Source organism: Pagrus pagrus (assembly GCF_965226575.1).
Source record: "Pagrus pagrus genome assembly, chromosome: 16".
Taxonomy (NCBI): Eukaryota; Metazoa; Chordata; class Actinopteri; order Spariformes; family Sparidae; genus Pagrus; species Pagrus pagrus.
In genome coordinates, this window is record NC_140200.1 from 23032502 (window position 1) to 23051382 (window position 18881).

Consider the following 18881-nt stretch of genomic DNA (forward strand, 5'->3'; position numbering starts at 1 on the left):
TAAAGAAGCCAACAGAATATTTTACTGAATGAATGGGATGTGGATAACTGGTGTCCAGCGTCTGTGTGGATCCATGAGTAGCCAAAAACACCATCTGCTATCAGAAATAATACTCAGGAAAAACTGCCAAAGCTATTAATACTGGGCATTTCTTGCTTGTAAACAGTAAAACAAAAAATTGCCAATGGAATAAGTGAAAATTGTCTAAAAACAAAACTTTGCAGGTGATTGTGTCTTATACTAAGTGTGAGGAGCTATTTCGACTGGAATTAGACAAATATACTGGGTAAGATTTTGTGTTTTTTGCCCTGTAAAACTTCCAACAACAACTGTTATGCAGAAAAGTCATGGTCCTGGTACAGGGGGAAGTTTTAAAGGAAAGAGATGAATATTTTAGTAATTATCCTCAAGTGTGACTGAAGAAATTAACATGCTTTTATGAAATATATGAAGCTTCAAGGAAAAGATGCTAATGCCCACAGCAAAGACAAAGTATTTCAGAACTGAACAGAATGTTTAGAGTCCAAGGTCGTGGTTCTTTGCTGGAAAATGATGGATTGCTCTCCTCAGTTCGGGGTTGAGTTTCCCCCAAGTGAAGGAGTTTAAGCTGATCTTGGGGTCTTGTTTGCAAGTCAAGGTAAGATGGGGCGTGAGATCAACAGGCAGATTGGGACAGCAGTGATGAAGAGGGACCTGAGCCAGACGGCAAAGCTTGCAATTTACTGTTTTTCCCTCACCTTTGGTCATGAGCTGTGGGTCATGACCGAAAGAATTTATTTGTTGATAGAAGCAGCTGCAATGATTTTCCTCTGTAGGGTGTCTTGGATCAGTTTTAGAGGTTGAGGAGCTCAGACATCTGAGGGAGCCAGTTGTGGTGGCTGAGGCGTCTGATCAGGATCCTCCTGGGGGCCCCCCTTTGGAGGTTTTCCAGGCACATCCAAATGAGAGGAGAACCTGCGGCAGACTACAGGAAGAACTTGCTGGAGGGTTTATATATCTCCTCCGGGAACGCCTCTGGATCCCTGAGGAGAAGCTAAAGGATGCTGCTGAGGGAGAAGGACGTCTGGAATACCCTGTTTAATCTGCTGCCACCACGACTGGATCCCAGATCAGCAGAAGAAAAGGGGTTGATTGGCTATTTTGACCACGAGAGTCCAAACTTTTGCCCTTGGAGGGCCAAATCTGAAACTAACGGTGGACCTGGTGTTCCCTAACTTGACTGACTTCCTTTATGAAGTGCCACAACTTTTAATGAAATATAGTTAATAATTAAGAATCCGACATGTTTAGAGCATTGACCAAATTGAACCTGGGCCCCACATTGGACAGCCCGGTTTGAAACATCTTCTTGTGATGAATGAATCGAGATGTGTGATTAATTGACCATCATACGTTCACATTAGAGTCATTTTTAGAGCTTTTTTGGAGGAAGGGAAAAAAAACCTTTTGAGTTATTACAAGTTGGTAAAAGGTGAGACAAACATTTCAGTCAGTCACAATCCTGTGACTGAAGGCGAGACAGCAGCCTGCAGTAAGGTTCATAACACGTTTTACCCAACAGCCTTCATAGATTTAGTTTAAAATGAGATATTAAACAGTAGGACTTGCATCAGAAGCTCTATGTTGCTTGAAGCAATGATCCAATACAGAGTTACTTTAAAGAAGAGCTCAGGATCAGACTTCCTCTAACCAGTCTCCTGGAGAGAACCCCAAAAACAATATTGATGTTGATACTTTAATATGTGAGTAAAGCAGGCATCAGTATCTGTTTCCCAGAAATCTCAGTGGAAACTTTTTATTTGGAGGGTTGTTCATAAGACTGACATGATGCCATCATAACCATAACATGACACTGAACATAAAGGGGGTCTTATACGACTAGTGTCATTAAAGGGGCTCGATGTAAGAAGTTTAGCAGTTTACAGGTGTGAATTTTCTATTTACCATATTGTTCTGGGATGTGAAAAATGAGACCTTCAATCAAACCTCATCCAATATCTGATAAAATATTTGGGTCTGGATTTCTATTTGGATCCACTTTAAATTGTACTCACTCATTGATTCCAGCCATCGAAATACACATGATTATTTTCATCAAGATCCATGATTTATTCCCTGGATCCGTCTCTTCATCCAGATATGCACCAAAAGCTAATGGGCTATACTCTAGGCTGAGATCCATCCTCCATCTAGGTTCGGAGGATATCTGTTCAGTGGTTTTTGTGTAATCCTGCTGACAAACCAAGTGGTGAAGACGGTGTCATGTCAGTCTTACGAACAGCCATTCAAATAGTGTTGCCAGTGATGCAAACTCAGTGCTGTTGATGGCTCGCATCAGCCAAGCAGCACACTAACTTTTGTTCCTCTGCCCGTCACACCTTCTGTACATTCCCTCCTTACCGCTCTCAGTTTTGTGTTGGAAACCTGATCATGCAAACAAGAGATGGATCAGTATGCACAGACGGCTCGTAAGAGAAATACCCGCGGGCCCTGTGGAGTACCACAGCAGAACAAACCATGGGCGGCGGTGTATCTGCAGCAGAGACAGACTGCTGTTAATAATGTGGGGTTGAGCTCCTGGAGGAGTGGCGTATCTGTCTGCTTTCTTGTGTTTATCACTGCAGTCTGAGGAGAGTTCATGTCAGTCACTGCAGGCTGCTATCATAACACCTCTCTCTGTTTGTGTCTGGCTCCATCTGTCTTCATCTCAGCTAGTTTTCCTCTCGTCTTCCTCATCATGTCATTCTATCTCTCTTATCAGTCCTTATCTCTGTCTCCACTCTTTGTTCTCTTTATTGATCACACAGAAAATGAGCTTTATTGGCAGGAACTGAACAGAAGCATCATCCTATCCCATAAAAGATTAATACGTTTGCCACAGCGACACCAGTTTTAAAGGCAGCAGCCAGAAAATAAATTAAATTATACTGAGTGTAACCAGCCTGTGATCCGTAGATGCAAAGTTATTCATCAGTTCTGTTATTGTGTAAAGTTATTCTGCAGTTGCATCACGATGAAATGAATCTGGCAGCGAGTGGAGACGTTATCGATCTCTGTCTCTATTTATCTTGCAGCTCTCCATCTGTTTTTCCCTTACTCTTTAATTTTCTCACCTCAATTCAGAATCGCTTCACTGGCACAGCAGAAAAAGAAAAATCTATGTTGCCAAAGACAGAAAGAAATGGCTTAAATTGAATCGCAAACAACAAACAAATCGAGAAATTCTGCAAACATAACAACATTAGCCATATTTGCATATGAAAGCATTTCACCACAAATTAAATCAAGAATACAAAACATTGAGCGGGTTGACAGGACATTTTTTAGAAGGAGAAAGTTTGCAAACTAAACTGAGATATTGTCTTTTTATACTTGGAAGCAGAAACTGAAGCCAGGCTTGGAGGGGCAGCTCAGGCCTAAACCCGCTGGTTCTGGTCTGCTTTAGTCTGACTGAGTGTTACTGAGTGTTCTTTTTATGGTAGAGACCAATTTGTGTCTGTAGCAGCAATTATAAAAAAAACTATCAATAGCTGGTGACACTGAACGATAACAGGAGAGTTTCCGACACCCACTGGTGTTCCTGCAGGGGCATTTTAAAAGGGAACAATTATAGCTCCATCAGTGGGTAGGAGTTACGGCACTCAGATGAATTGTTCCAAATAAAGAGCCTATGATCAGGTTATACATTATAGAAATACAATGCAAACAATACAACTCACGAGTCGGATGGAGCGTTTCAACAAACCAGTGGCTTTAACTTCAACACACATCACAACATCATGAATGGAGAGAGTGTCGTGTTTCCATCACAGCCGACTGTGACTACTCCGGTCATCTGACACGGGAGTGAATGCTCATTGTTCACGTTCACATTAAAGACAAAAGCCAGGTGTTTGTTGGTGTTGGCAGGTGTTCTGACCAGTATGAAAGGGGTGCAGGTGTCAGTGTGTCACATTGCTTATGCTAGACTAAATGTTCTATTCATTCATCCATGAAAACAGAATCTAGATGATTTCGTACCCCAGACTCTCATGGACCAGTGGCTCAGTCCTTTACTCTTGTAAGAAAAGGGATTATTCTTCCGATCGGCCCAAGTAGCACTTCAGAAGCAGTTTGAGGACGTGGCTGTGGGAAAGAGGGACATCTTCTGTAACCGCGATCGAGATAAGTGAAAGAAAATGGATGGTGGATGATCCCCCTTCACCTGTCTGATGTTATATTCAGGGTGACTGCTTTTGACAGTCTGTGTAACTCTCTGAAACTGTCACTCCAACGTTGACACCCACTTCTTTCCGTGATTAGCCGGCAGTGAGGAGGTGTAACAGTGCTGTAGGCAGGTTTTAAACTTCCCTCTTTAGCTTCTTTTGTCATTTGCTACACAACTATTTCTGTCACTTGCAACAGTGTGAAAGACTTCCAGAAAAGACTGCAGTTATCCTCATATTTAAACAAACTGCCTCCATGACTCTGTGACCCTCGAGTGAGGCCAAACAGATCCCAACACATTCGATTTCCGACGTGGTCGCACAACATGCCGTACAAATTCTTCCGAGCATGACCCGACCCGACCCTCAGAGGTTAAGTTTGCAGGAACTTGACAGTCTTTTCTTTCTGTCTCTCACAGTGAAGTACAAGATTCTGTACCGGGCCAGCGCCTGCATCATGATGCAGAAGACGGTCCGGATGTGGCTCTGCAGGAAGAAGCACAAGCCGAGGTGGGTGTCCTGTCGCTCTCCTCCTTCTTCCTCCATCTTTCCTCTCTTTCTATTGCTTGTTTCTCCTCCACCCTTCCTTCCTCCTGTCCTCCGTCTTCTTCCCCATCATCCTCTCCCTTCAAATTAAATTTTCAACCTCACCTCCCTCAGCTCCGTTGCTCAGTTTCTGTCCCCCTCACCTCCCTCTCTGCCTTCCCTCTTTTCATCCTTCCTTCCCTTCCCCTCATTACATTCATCTTCTTCTTGCTCTCTCCCTCACCAGCCTCCTCCAGTTCCTCCCTCGCTCCCTCATCCTCATCTTTCTCCTCCCCTTCTTCATTATCTGCCACTTTCACAGCTCAGCAGTGTCAGTCTGCCTGACACACAAACACACACACACACACACACACACACACCTGGCGACGCGTACAGCTCAGCTTATTACCACCGATATTCGGCAATAAATAACAGAGCCCTGGGGGGAGGCAGGTGGGAGGAAAGATGGAGTATGCAGGTGAAGAAGGGTTTTTTTTCTCTGCAGGGGGTTTTAGTCTGATCTGGCAACCTGCTGGTCCGTGCGAACAGGCGGTGTGATTGTGTTTGAGTGTGCTGCTAATGAGGTGGAGTGTCTGAAGACGGGGGGGCTGGAGTATTAATGAGTGAGGCGGAGTTTGATCAGAGACGAGATTCAGTAAACAAACACGAAAAGTGACAAACAGCAGAACCAGACGCTGATGAAGACGTTTCACCTCTCATCCAAGAGGCTTGACTGAAGGAGCCTCTTGGATGAGAGGTGAAACGTGAAACATGTCCTGCTTTGCCTACGATACAGCACTTAGAAACAGAAACAGACGTTAGACAAAATGATTGTTTTCCAAAACAGAGTAGTATTTACAGAATGTTGCGTATATACTTGTTTCAAACCCTTTACTGAACTCAAAGTATCCTCTCTGTGAGTGACATTCAAATCCAACTTGACATTATCTGATTATTTTATATTCATGTAAAAAAAAATCTCGGTGGCTCATCATTTATGCACATTTCACCCAAAAGTCAGCCTGACATCTTCATGTCTTTGGAAACTTTGAGATCACGACTAGAATTCAGAATAATGTTCCCTCCTGTATGTCCTGTCTCCTCGCCATCATTTTAGATTGAGATTTAAGGGGCATGCCACCATTTTTGTGCCTCCACATTATGTTTTCCTGTTGTCTACTGTACGTCCATATGTACCTAACATTCTCTTGAACACGATATCTCAAAAACACCTTGGCCGAGGTTCATGGGTATTGTCACCCTTAGATGCCAAACAGACAGACAAAACTTAATTCCTCAAAAGACTTTAACATCACCCTTTAAATGTAAAACCTCAAAGCTGTTTTAACTAACAGTCATGTGTGTGTTTTAGGATCGACGGGTTAGTGAAGGTGCGTAGCCTGAAGACGAGGATGGACCGCTTCAACGAGGTGGTGGCCGGACTAAAGGAGGGCAAACAGGAGATGAGTAAGCAGATCCAGGGTCTGGAGGGCGCTATCGACGCCCTGATGATTAAAATCAAGGTGGGTGAGATGGAAAGTTTGACATTTACGTTAATCTGGCTCCATATGTGCTGTGTTCCAATATGGATTATATAAAAAGTCTAAATTCTTAGTCCTTTGGTGGAAGCTCTTTGTTATGTTGTCTGCTCTGACAGGCACGTACATATGAAGAGTGTTCCTTGAAAAATAGGATTTCCACCGTTCTGACAAAAGTGCCACCTACTCTCAATAAATGATGGACAGCATGAAATTAGACCACGTTCTGCTGCAGTTTGACAGACAGGTGCTGCCTCAAGTCCCTGTTTTAGAAATGAGAACAGAACGGATCCCTCGGATTTTTAAATATCGTCCAGGTTTGATGTTTTTTCTATTTTGAACACAGAGTTTATATCTTCTCATGTGGGCAGATAAAGCGACGGTAGATTTAAGCAAAAGATTTTTGACATCATGAGTGTGTATGATTCAGAGATATTTACCCAAACTGATGGATAGTTGAGACTCTTGACTTCTCATTATCATAATGGTGTTTGCTGTTGAACTGGATTAAATCGTGTGCTTTCTCTGCCTTCTTTTGAGATAATTTTGCCCATGAATGTCATGAATCTTTAATATCCTTCAGTAGATTCTCTTTCCTTTGATTTTCATAATTTAGCATTGGTGTCTTCTTTATCTGCCCCCCACTTTTTTACCGTCGAGGAGTCTGTGAGTCTGACAGGTGCTTGCCACAGTAAATGTCGGTATTAGAAGGACAAACGCTGGTCGAGGAACTCGGCGGTGAGACGCTGCTGCTACGTCAGATCTCACCCTGCAGCTTTGTAGTAGAGGTTGCAGTGACAGCAGATGAGTATGAATATTCATCTCCCCTCCTCAGGTTTATATTGCCGCCCTGTTAGCCGTCACATCGCGCTCTCACAACGCCTGAGCGTATAGTGACACTGAACTGTGAGAATTGTTTTAAGCTCCGGTAGAGACCAACTGAGATGTTCTAGTCTGATGCCTCAGTATCCGTCGGCAGCTCTGACGTCTCATAATCACAGGGAAGCACATCCTCAGAGGGGCTTGTATTTTAGGCAGCGACTATAGATGCTGACAGCTTTACTTCGAAGCAGGAGATAAAAAGATTTTTATGGGGACTGCCCCAGACACACCAGAGTGCTGCTGAATCCGGATGGTTTCTAGGTGGTTGTTGTGTGGTGACTTTTATTTTGATGATAGACACTATAAAGAGCCCAACACATGAACATTGCAGCTGTATGTGACAGCTGAACATGTCTAAAACTCTTCAGGGAAAACTGCAAGACTTTTAAAGTAGAAGTTGTTGAGACCATGTTGAGTTCCACGTATAGTAGCCTGACATCATTTAGAACAAAATTCAACACCTGATGTGACTCTTGCTTCATCCATAGAGGCCGCCCTGATTTAACACATCTTTAACCATTCAAATGAGCCCCTACAGTCCAGAAACATCATCATAGTTTCGTTCTGATTTTGTGTCTGTCAGAGCACCAACATGACCCGCATCGACATCGACCACGAGTACAAGGCCCTGGTGACCCGGTCGGAGCAGCTGCTGACCGCCATGCAGAACAAGAAGAAGGAGGAGGAGGAGCGCGAGCGGCTGCGACGCATCCAGGAGGAGATGGAGAGGGAGAGGATGAGGAGGGAGGAGGAGGAGCAGCGCCGCAAACAGGACGAGGAGGACAGAAAGCTGTAAGTGGGAGGGGGTTCATGTTGGAGTACTTTCACAGTTCCGGCCTCTTAACTGACGCTCAGGTGAAATATTTTTGTTGTGCTGTAGCCAAAAAATAAAGAGGCACTCGTCAAAGTTGGCGTGTTTTGACCCAGCAAAAAGCCACTTTTCGGTAAAAAAATGCCGTAGTGGACAAATACACTCACTGTCCACTCATTTTTAAAGATGGAAGCAGGGATTTACATAATGAGATCGCTGCTCCAAAGGATTTATTTTTATGTAAGCGATAAAGTGTTATCAGACTGGGTTGTTGCTTTGACGTTTTCTGTATTTAGCTGACACTCTTGTCCTGGGTGATTTACAACGAGTACAGCAGCAGAATAAGCTTCAGTTCCCCAGTAGCCATCATTAAAGCAGAACAATAGCAAGGATGTCAGGGGTCACAAGCCTCAGAGTTATGAGAAAGAGTTCAACAAACAGTACTTTGTAGAGGATGGATGAAACGTTCTGATTTAAAGAGGTCGCATTTAAATGATGTAATTTTGGCATGGCCAGTATGAAAGACTTTTATTCACTGATTTAATTCAGGATTTGCTGGAGTTGGTTTCATGGTCTGATGGAGACCACACAGCCTAAATCTTCACACAGAATTAATTCAGGACTCAGCAGTTTACAGTCCTTCACTATTTTGTCAAGGAAGGCAGAGGTCCACAGTTGCTTATGGAAGCCCATTTCCACCATGTGATTAAAAAAGATCTTTCAGGTCATTATGATGAGAAACCTTCTTAAAATACTGACACAGTATCTCAAAATAACACACACGTCTTAAAAATGTGCGTAGGCCTTAGTGTTATTTCTTTATATTCATTAAATCAACAGAAGTAAGTGGGTGACACTGTCATAGGGCATTTATTTTGATATTAAGCAATTCCTCCAAAACATCTTAAGTTACTAAGTTATAATCTTGGAACACAGAGTCAATATTTTGAGACAGAAATAGGAAGTCATTATTCCAAAACACCAATTATTTTGAGATCAAGTCATTATAAGTTATTATTTTAAGTTATATCCAGTTACAAAGACATTATTTTGGGGATCTAAATCGTTGTTGAATATAGTTTCTATTATCTAAGTCATTATTACTAGATTGAGATTCTGAGTCATTATTTTGGGTTAACAAATCGTATTTGGGATTAAGTCATCATTTTTGAGATAGTAAGTCTTTATTTGGGATGATAAGTCAAATTCTAAGCCATTATTTTAAGATATTAAGTCATTATTTTGGGATATTTAGGTATTATTTTGAGGAAATAAGGACTTACAGGATCTGTTTTCTTTTTTTGGCAGAAATGTGTTTCCATAGTTTCATACTCTCTTGTCGTGTAAGAAACAAAGCAAACAAAGGTCCTCTAAATAGAAGTAGCTTTCTTTGACCGTAATATCTTTGAAAATAAAACTTGATCCCTCTGACATACAGTCAGTGACCAGTTTATTAGATACACCTAGCTTAAACAATTTGGAAAATGCAATACAGTTCAACAGCAACACAAACCACACAAGAGTGAAGAAAATCTGTGTTCTGTCTTTGTTTAGTCAATAAGCCCTCTCCAGCTCTCCTTGACATCTCCTTTCTCTATTCCATACATGACACCATGTAAGGAAGCTCTGCTCTGCTCACGGTTACACTCAAGATTTCATTTCCTGCCCAGATTGTGGCAGGCATATTCCTCACTCATGTTTGACCCCCACGCTTCTCCCTTCCTTCAATGATATGGAAAGTCTTTTAGGAGGACTGATGGGGGCCATTGTGTTCGTCACATACCACTACCCGCTAATATAAGACATTAGAGGCGACAGCCCAAATTTTATGGCCCACTTTCTCTTCCCTTTAGTCTCCTCCACAGGCAAGTTATGAAGTCCCAAGATGAAGCTGAAGGTCACAGACTGAAGGTCATGAGAGTGTTGGCACTCTGAGCCATGTTAGAAGACCTTGATAAAGTCACTGACCCTGTAAGACCATGTTTTATAGGATATAGTCAGATATAGTGCAGGTTTAATCCAAACATTATTTAATAGGACTTGTTAGAGCCTGCCCATCGATGGAAATTTCTCCCAGCAGACTCCTCTCCTGACGCTTGAAATGCTTCAAACATTGTGCCTACAGAGCATGATGTTATTGTTTCTGTTCGACATTTGGCTGAGGTTTCTATTCAGAGCAGTTTGCAGAGTGTGAAGCAGCAGAGTAACCGCCAATTCCTCAATGACCAGAGAGTGCAGGCAGACGGTAGTAAGAAGAGCAAGTGTCAGAGCTGTAGAGCTCTTCTGTGGCGCACGACAAAAATAAAAAGGCAAAGAGTGAGAAGATGAAAACAGTTTAAGAGCAGCTGAAGGGCGCAGGAGTATATTTCTTCTTTTTGTGATTTAGCAAAGAGATCCATCGTTTGTGCCAAATATTATTTTATTTTTTTCCCTTTGTCTATTTGCCTTATGTGACAGTTAAATGAAAATCTTTTAGTTTGGGATTACTTGGTGAATAAAAAAAGTTATTTAATGGCATCACCTTAGACTCAAGGGAGTAGTTATGGACATTTTTTTCCCCGATCTTTGGATTAAAGACCAGACGACTCGCCAAATAATCAGGAAAATAATTACTTGAATTATCAGAAATGAGAAAAACCATTAGGAGCAGCCCTTTATCAAAGTACTATTAAGATAGCACTATAATTAGTTAGTATTAAAGCTGCTCTAATCAGCAAAAGATCTACTGACTGTGTGCGATGTGAAAGGTGTGACTGCTGCTCAATGGGTCTTTTTAGCTTCTTTGAACTCATAGTTTTGGTTTTAGCTCACATTTACTGTTGTTGCTTTCATCAGACAAGCTCTGATAAATCCACTGTTCACTACCAGCTGAGCAGCAAACAGCAGACAAGACAGTTAGAGACAAGCAGGAACTTAGAGGATGATTTAGCAGCTAAAGAGACAAATATTTCCATCGGGAGGTGGTGGAGACCAAAAACAGAGCAAAAAGAGAGAGAAGAATGGACTGAGATTCATCAGGTGACACAAAACATGACTTCAATAGCATGATCATCCTGCTCTGTGTCTGCTGAATGTGGAAGTTCTAAAACTATAGTTTAAACTTGCATGTATTTATTGTACATTTATGTACTCAAATAAATTTTGCCAATGGAGAAATGCTGAGTCAAACACTTTTCCAGTTCGAGAAGAAGAAGAGGCCTGACGTCAGCATCTATGAGGAAACTAGTCTTACCGTCCTCTACCTCCATCTTTCTTTCCTTTTCTATCTTTTCTATCTGTATAAATCTGTCTGTGTTTCTGTCTCTTAGCCTTCTTAATCTATTCTCCTTCACTGCTCCAACATACGTCTGCATTTCTTTTCCTTTACCCCTTTTCTTCCTCTTAATCAATCTTTCTTTCTGTCTTTCCTTCCCGTTCATCATGTTTTTTACTTTATTTCTTTGTCTCTTTATCTTTCCAACTTTGCTCTTTTCTCATCCTCTGTATCTTTTTTTCTCCATCAGGAAAGCAGAGATGGAGGTGAAGAGGAGGCAGGAAGAGGAGGAGAGGAAGAGGAGGGAGGAGGAGGAGAGGAGGATTCAGGTGGGTGTCGGGTCTGTCGCTGCAGGCGTCCTGCAGACAGCAGCCCTTTGTTTTGTTAACCCAGCAGCTGTTTGTAGATGGTTCACCGGATGGATTTACAAGACTGGGCTTAGTACAAAGGTGTTAAATAACAAGCAGACTAACTCTTGATCTTCTCTCTTTGTGTTTGGTGTAAGTTATCACAGGAAGTCAGAGTTCAGAACACTGGAGCTTGATTGGTATTAAGTTACATTTACTGCAACGTGTTCAAAGTGCTGGGAAAATACAAACAAACACATTTAGATTCTTTAATTAACAGTTTTTTGTACCATCCGCATTTTTTTGACAATCAAACCAAATGTGTGTAACAAACCGGACAGAACTGTGTAGCTGTGTAGCTGAGGTGAGCGGTCCCATCATGTGGAGAAATACAGATAAAATTATAAATGTATTTTATACCAAAAAGGTGACAAAATGTGAAGGAAGAGGATGTTTAGGTCAAAGGTCAGAGTCTCTAGAGCAGGGGTTTTCAAAGTCCGACTCCATGGGCCACTTCTCGGACAACATTCCTGCATCCTGCCTTAATACAGTCAAAAAATATTGGTTTATAGAGCAACATGAAAAAATTTAATATTAATGGATTTTGTCAGTAATGTTATTATTCTTAAAACTAAAGTTCCCATAAAGCTTTGGAGGGTAAAAACAGGAAGTGTAAGTTGCCATGGAGTTCAGTGAGTTTGCTGTGTGGCTGCATCTTGACCCCTGGTTTTTGCCTATATTTGTTTGCAGTTTGGCAATATGGCTTCATTAAAAAAATGCAGAATAAGTTACTAGCAGCACCTGTTTGCAGCGTAAACATGAATGTCAAGACAGCTAATACTGACTTACTTTGATACTTAAAATGTGACAAATCCAAGGCAAGTTCTGCATTTTTTTTTTAAAATTGGCCTCTTTTTTCTTTGATTTCTAAACAGAATTCACACTGAATCTAAAAATACGTGTATCATGTCTGTGTGTTCAGTATAGACTGAGTTGTGACTCTCAGATGAAGTGTGAATTTTGAGTAAAAATGTTTGTCAAACTGTTGGGATACCTGCGCTGTCTACAGACCAGCAGGGAAATAGATTTTACTTGCATGTTACAAACAAAAAAATAAGTCATTATCATGTCAAAATGTAAAGCTCTCAGGGCAAAGCTCTTGGTGTCGGGGCACATTAGATGGAAAATAGGTCTATTTACAAATCCGACGTCCCCCTGTGCCTGTGATGGTCGTCCGTCTCTCTGATCGCCCTCTCCTCTCTTGATGTGGGCAGTTCAGGCTTCACTTCATGCATAAAATGATGTGTTCCAAGTTGTTACAGAGTTTGTGTATTAACGAGTGAGATCCGACATCCAATTTCCTTAAACACATAACACATTATAATGCGCATAAAAGGAAGAAACCTCAAGAAAATGAACAGAGAGGGATCTCTCTTACCAGTCAAACAGACAGAAATGAGCTGTTAGCAGAAGAATAGAAAGTACATTAAGTACATATCATTCAATATTGAGTAAATATTAAGTAATTTAATAAAATAAGGAGTTTCTGGCCAAGTGTAAAGTTGTAGAGCAGGTTTGATGAAACTTGAGTTCTGTGTGCTTTAAGAAAACTTTGTATAATCAGTGAGTCCACAGTTCTTCAACAGTATAAAGAGAATCTGCTGAAATCAGACAAATCCACAAGTTTACTCAAGGTAACGGTTTCATTTCTCACCTGTCGCTATAACTTCAGGGAGCGGAGAGTGAGACTAGACGTAACATGAATAAAACTTTAAAACATTAACTCGTCGGTGAACGTTTGTGCCTGAGTCACAAAGATTTTCATCAGCAATGGTGGTTGTTTAATGGTGTATTAGATTCCTTTCCTGTACAAACGGGACGCACTGAATTCAGGTCAACCTCTGACTGAACTCAGCACTCAGCAGAAACTCTGGCTCTTTCTCTTCTTTTTCCCTCTCCTCTCTGTGATGTTACGTTCATGAAGTAAAGTTCATTTTCCCTCCAGCTCCAGTCAGGTTGATTAACAAGATTGAAGATGGATCGACTTTTTAATCCCAAAAATTAAGAAATAATCTCTGCGCTCTCCTTCTGTCGGGAAACGACACTGGATGAGCAGAATCTGATGTGCTTCCAGGTGTTTATTCCTCCTTAAGGTCTGGATCTGCACCGACTCTCTCTAAATTATGCTTTGTCAATAATAATAAAAATCCAAGAGTACCTAAATATGGCACTGAAAGAGCTCTTTTTGGTGTATTGAGTACTTTAATGTCATAGTTATAACGCTTTATTGTAGTACTTGTACATTTTGCTGTTCATACCTGCATACTTTTACCTTAGTACGGTTGCAATGACTTTAGCTGTTAACAGAATTGAGGTACAAATTGAGGTATTTTTCCTTTTACTTAAGTAGAAATAACTCTGAATATTTCCTCCTCCACTGCAGATAATCTTATTCCAGTTTAAGCAGTCAGTCAAAAAGTCAGCGGTGGGACTTTGGGTCATTGTGAGCATTAAGAGATGAGAGTAAAAACAGAACAAGTGTTTTGGTTTTTACTTCGTTCATGTTCCCGTCCCCACAGATTTGTCTTTGACTCGAAGCCCTGAAATCCTTTCTGTGCAGTGCCGCTTGCCTCTAATCCACGTCTAGCTGTTCAGGCAGGAACATGGCCAAACTTTATCTCTTCCCATCACACACTCTAATGGCTCTCTCTGTCTTTGTTGGGCTGTGTGAGTGGCTTCTTATTCTATTTTTGTGAGGACCGGTTTAAATATTATACCATATGAAGTAAAGATCATGACTTTGTTGTTTTTTGGTCTGGATGTAGACAGAGGTAGTTTTAGACACAGCCAGTGTGTTATGTGGATAGTCCAAGTTAACAGGGACACTGTCTCTAAAATGTCTGTTGTTTTGGGCTGGAGGCAGATATCTCAATACTATCAAAACTGTTTGTATTGATCGTCGACGGGATAAATGAAGATTCAGTCAGTGTAGCTGCTAAGCTAAGTGTTAGCCACATCCCGTCTGAGGTGGGTGCATGAGCTAAATAACATAAATACTAAATAACGTCTTTTCAGATCAGTTTGGGATCTCTGGGCTTTCAGAGACTTGGATTAAACCTTTATGGAGTTTTTTTAGTCCCCAGCCACTTCAGTTGAGTAGCTGCACTCTTCCTTCTGCGGAGTGATTCGGAAAGAAAATTGATCCTACACAAAGCTGCTCTCAACAAGGTCTGTGGATTATCTTGAGCAATGAGGTCTTGATTTATGGAAAGAGACATTGCTGTTGAGTTTTTCTATTGTATTGGAAGTTGGGTGCCATCTAATTCATTTATACTGGAGAGAAGGGAAAACTCTGCAACTCACACCAAAAAATGTATAAACAGCACTACAGGCTTTGATTATTGGGTGAACTGTCCCTTTAAGAACATTCACACAATGCTGTGTTGATGTGTGTTTGTGTTTGTGTGAGCAGATTCATCAATATTCTGTTGTTGTTTTTAATGTAAAGAAGTGTCAGGATGTATGCAGCTGGGAATGTTCAGCAGCAGATGCATCAGTCCTGCTGTTTACAAATGCCGATGTCTTGCTTCGTGTGTGTGTGTGTGTGTGTGTGTGTGTGTGTGTGTGTGTGTGTGTGTGTGTGTGTGTGTGTGTGTGTGTGTGTGTGTGTGTGTGTGTGTGTGTGTGTGTGTGCCCTTGTGTGTGTGACGGAGAGATAGCAGCTTCACAGTCCACTCAGTTTTATGTTTATCATCCAGCGCGTCTCCGTCCTGCCCATCTGTTGCGGTGGCGGCTGGTTCCTGTGGTTCCCCCGAGCATCGACCCGGCCCAGATCAAGTGCAGATTTTAGTGGCGAGTGGCGGCCGTTCAGATCAAAGCTGCTGGCCGGGGGCCTGAAGCCCCGGGCTGGGTTCCCCGCAAATCTCCTTCACTTCCACCAGCTCACAGTCTGTTGGGCTTCTCAGCACGTTCGCTCTGCTCTAAATATTCATGAGTCTCTCTGCAGAATCTAACAGGGCTCAGGATATAGGGAGAGGAGGTGACACTGTGAGCTGTCAGAGTTTTATTTCTCTCTTATCCATGCGGTCATAGTTATGATCCAAAATATGATGGGAAGCATTTGGAGGTGACATTTACTACATGATCGCCCGAGTTCATATCCATATTGATACTGATTGTAAAGCATCAGTCCAGTTCACTTCAGTTCAGTCATTTTATTATCCCAGATGATAAACTTGATTTACAGTCAAGGGCACAAGATAAAAAACGCGCAAATTCAAGAACAAAAGCAAACAATACAAAAATGTTTCTCGTTCATTGAATATACAGACAATAGGACAACACAAAAATCTCTAAAAAACTATATTACATGTGCAAATTAAGCAGGGTTATTGCACGGGGAACAAAGGAGTTTTTATTTCAATTGCACTTGAACCGGGGAACTCTGAAGCATCGGGCTACAAGTGCTCTCAGTGAAACAAAGGCATGATTCTGCTGCTAAATCAGCCGATCCATCGTGGTTACTGACTACTGCTGATCCAAGATGGTAATACTGTCAGTCCAGGAACCTGTTTCCAAATGATTTTCATTCTGATTGCAGATACATTTGAATCATTCAGGGGCTTCACATGCTCAGGCATGAGTCGGACATTTTGTTTTATGACTAAAACGTGTCAAAGTGAACATGAAAGGAGATTATCTCATGTTGCAAATCCCAGGTTTTACTGCACATGTGAACATGGTAGTATAAAGCCTTTGGTGTCTCCAGCCGGAGCTGTGTGAAGTCTGATAAATGTCCTTAGATGATGTCACTCAAGTCTGCGTCGGTTGAGACAAAACGTTGATACAAATCTGTTGGTGTGGAGTTAAAAAGAAGTGAGCTGACCAGACCTGTCAGTGTAGCTGCTCCATGTCACTATAGCAGGTTCTGACTGAACTGTTGCTGTTTGAGTTGCATTGTGGGTAATAAAGGCACCAAGTTTTTACAAGAGAGAAAAGCAACAATAGCTCTGTGGTGATGGTGTGACCATCAAAAGTCCTATGAGTGCAACACGTAGCCCGAGTGTTGTCTGGGGGGCAGAGCCGGACTCCTCAGGTTCTGCTCTGATCCAGAGCTGTTTACCGACGGGAGGAGAGCTCAGAGATTAGTTTTTATCTTTTGGGATTAAAAAGTGGATTTATCTTCACCCCTGTTTATCAACCTGACTGCAGCAGTGATCCACGGAGGTGACCTCCATTGTCGGGTGTTTATGTTCTGTAATGTTGACTGCTGCCTGGAGCTGGAGGGGAAATGTACTTTACTTCATGAATGTAACGTTACAGAGAGGAGAGGGGGAAAAGAAGAGCCAATGTACAGTAAAGTAATCTTGCTGTTTAGGGAGAATAGCTAGTTATGATCATTGATGGTGAGCACATCATTAAACAACCACCATCGCAGATGAAAATCAATCTGATGTGACTCAGGCACATTACATTTAGTCTCGTTCTCCGACTTCCTTCCTCACTTTCTGACTCTGTACTGGAAGTTATAGCAACAGGTGACCAAATGAAATGCACCGTTACTTTAAGTAAACAAGTGGATTTATGTGCTTTGAACATTGTTGGAAACATTTGATTTAATGTATGGATAATGTAAGAACACAACTCAACAACATATAGAACACAGGTTTCATCATTTTTAGATATTTGAATGGCAAAATCTTACATGTTGAATCTTTAATTGTCACAAACATTATATCTTAGAGTTAATATTAAACATATCCGCAATAAAATGTCTTAAAGCGACGAGACCTTTGTCATGTATTTTGATGAGTTGTGTACTTAGCTAACACATTCTAATAACAATTTTGCTATATAAAACCTCCCTCTGCGCAGGGCCTCATACAGTATACACTACATAACTTTATACTTACTTAATATTTGAATTAAAAAAAGCATCATTGGTTTAAACTATTATATTACTATTACGTTCCAAAATTATTTGAAATCTTCAGAGGCATTAAATGTAAGTGTCTGATACTTGTAGACACTCTTGAACAACCTTGATCGTTCACTGTTAAGGACTAAGAACAGAAACTGTATGATTAAGAACAAGTTATAACAACAAATTATCCAGTATCATTCTCCGTTGTTTCAAATAAAGATGAACTTGAGGTAATGAAGTGACAACCTTCAGCTCCTCGTGCCCTCCCTGAGTCGGTCAAGGAGCCGTTGGACATGTAAAAGTTGTTTGATGAAGAAAGGTGGAAACAGGAGCATTAATCATCCAGGTTAGCCCAGCCCTTCACACGCTCTGCCTTTAATGAGCAGGACGGAGGAGATGAAGTTATCCCCCCCGGCTGCTCTGTTTGCAGGAGGGTTGAAGGGCGATGGTGTGTTCATGTTGCCGCATCGATTCAGAGTTTTCTGCTTTCATGAATACAAACAAGTAACTGTTTCCACTGCTGCTGCATCGTCTCAGCTAGCTTTGATTATTATGTGTGTACGTGCTTGAACAGAAATCTAGTGTTAGTGTGTCCTCATCTGATTATTTTATTATTAATCAATCTATTGATTGGACTTCAAATAAACTGAATTAAAGTCAGAAAATGATAAAAAAAAATGTCCCAAAGTAACATCTTCAAAATGTTATTTTTGTTGGATCAGCAGAAGAAAACAGAAGATTTGAAACGGAGGGAAGAAGAGAATCTTTGAGTTCTTTGCTTCATAAATACATACAATATAATAAGCATTTCATTACATCCGGTATGTTGAATTAAATGTTTACAAGATGTGCATTGTTTGAGTTAATTTAAGCCTTTCCTATCATGTCACACTATCAAACTGTCATGTAATCTAGGAGGTGGTTGAATGCTAACGTTAGCTAATGATGCACAGGGGCCCAAAAAGAGTTTTTCCCATGAGCTTACATTTCCAAAGAAGCGTGTAAAGAATGGTTACATTTTTGTTGACATCACAACGCCTGTGAGCCATTCAGTCTAATAACATGTGGAAAGTCTAGAGGAGCCACAAGATTAAATTATTTTATCAAGTTAGCCAGGCGCTAAACTGGGAGTTAGCTGGCTCGTTCAGCGAAAGTCTGAAGTGCACATACCCCACAATTTTATACCTGGGAAATCAAGCTTTTTTGGCTTCACACACCACTGAGCAGTTTTCATTGCCTTCGAAAGTGTGTCCAGATTTTAATTGTTAGATCCGTGCCCTGAGCTGCCATATGAATATGGTCTTTGTGTCTCAAAACACACAACCCAGAACATTGCTTGCAAATGTAGCCGGTGATTAACTTTGATTGGAATGAAACCACTTGTGGTGCATTACAGC

The 18881-nt window shown here is 41.3% G+C and overlaps 1 protein-coding gene across 6 annotated transcripts in view; it reads left to right on the plus strand.

The window, feature by feature from the left end:
• Nucleotides 1-18881, plus strand: part of LOC311271528 (unconventional myosin-VI) — a 147481-nt gene that overhangs the window by 103799 nt on the left and 24801 nt on the right. For all 6 annotated transcript variants that reach the window (XM_084377243.1, XM_084377244.1, XM_084377245.1 and 3 more), the window contains exons 24-27: nt 4625-4715; nt 6103-6253; nt 7734-7942; nt 11465-11543. In XM_084377243.1, coding sequence (XP_084233369.1) covers nt 4625-4715; nt 6103-6253; nt 7734-7942; nt 11465-11543 — 530 coding nt within the window. The remainder of the gene's footprint in view (nt 1-4624; nt 4716-6102; nt 6254-7733; nt 7943-11464; nt 11544-18881) is intronic.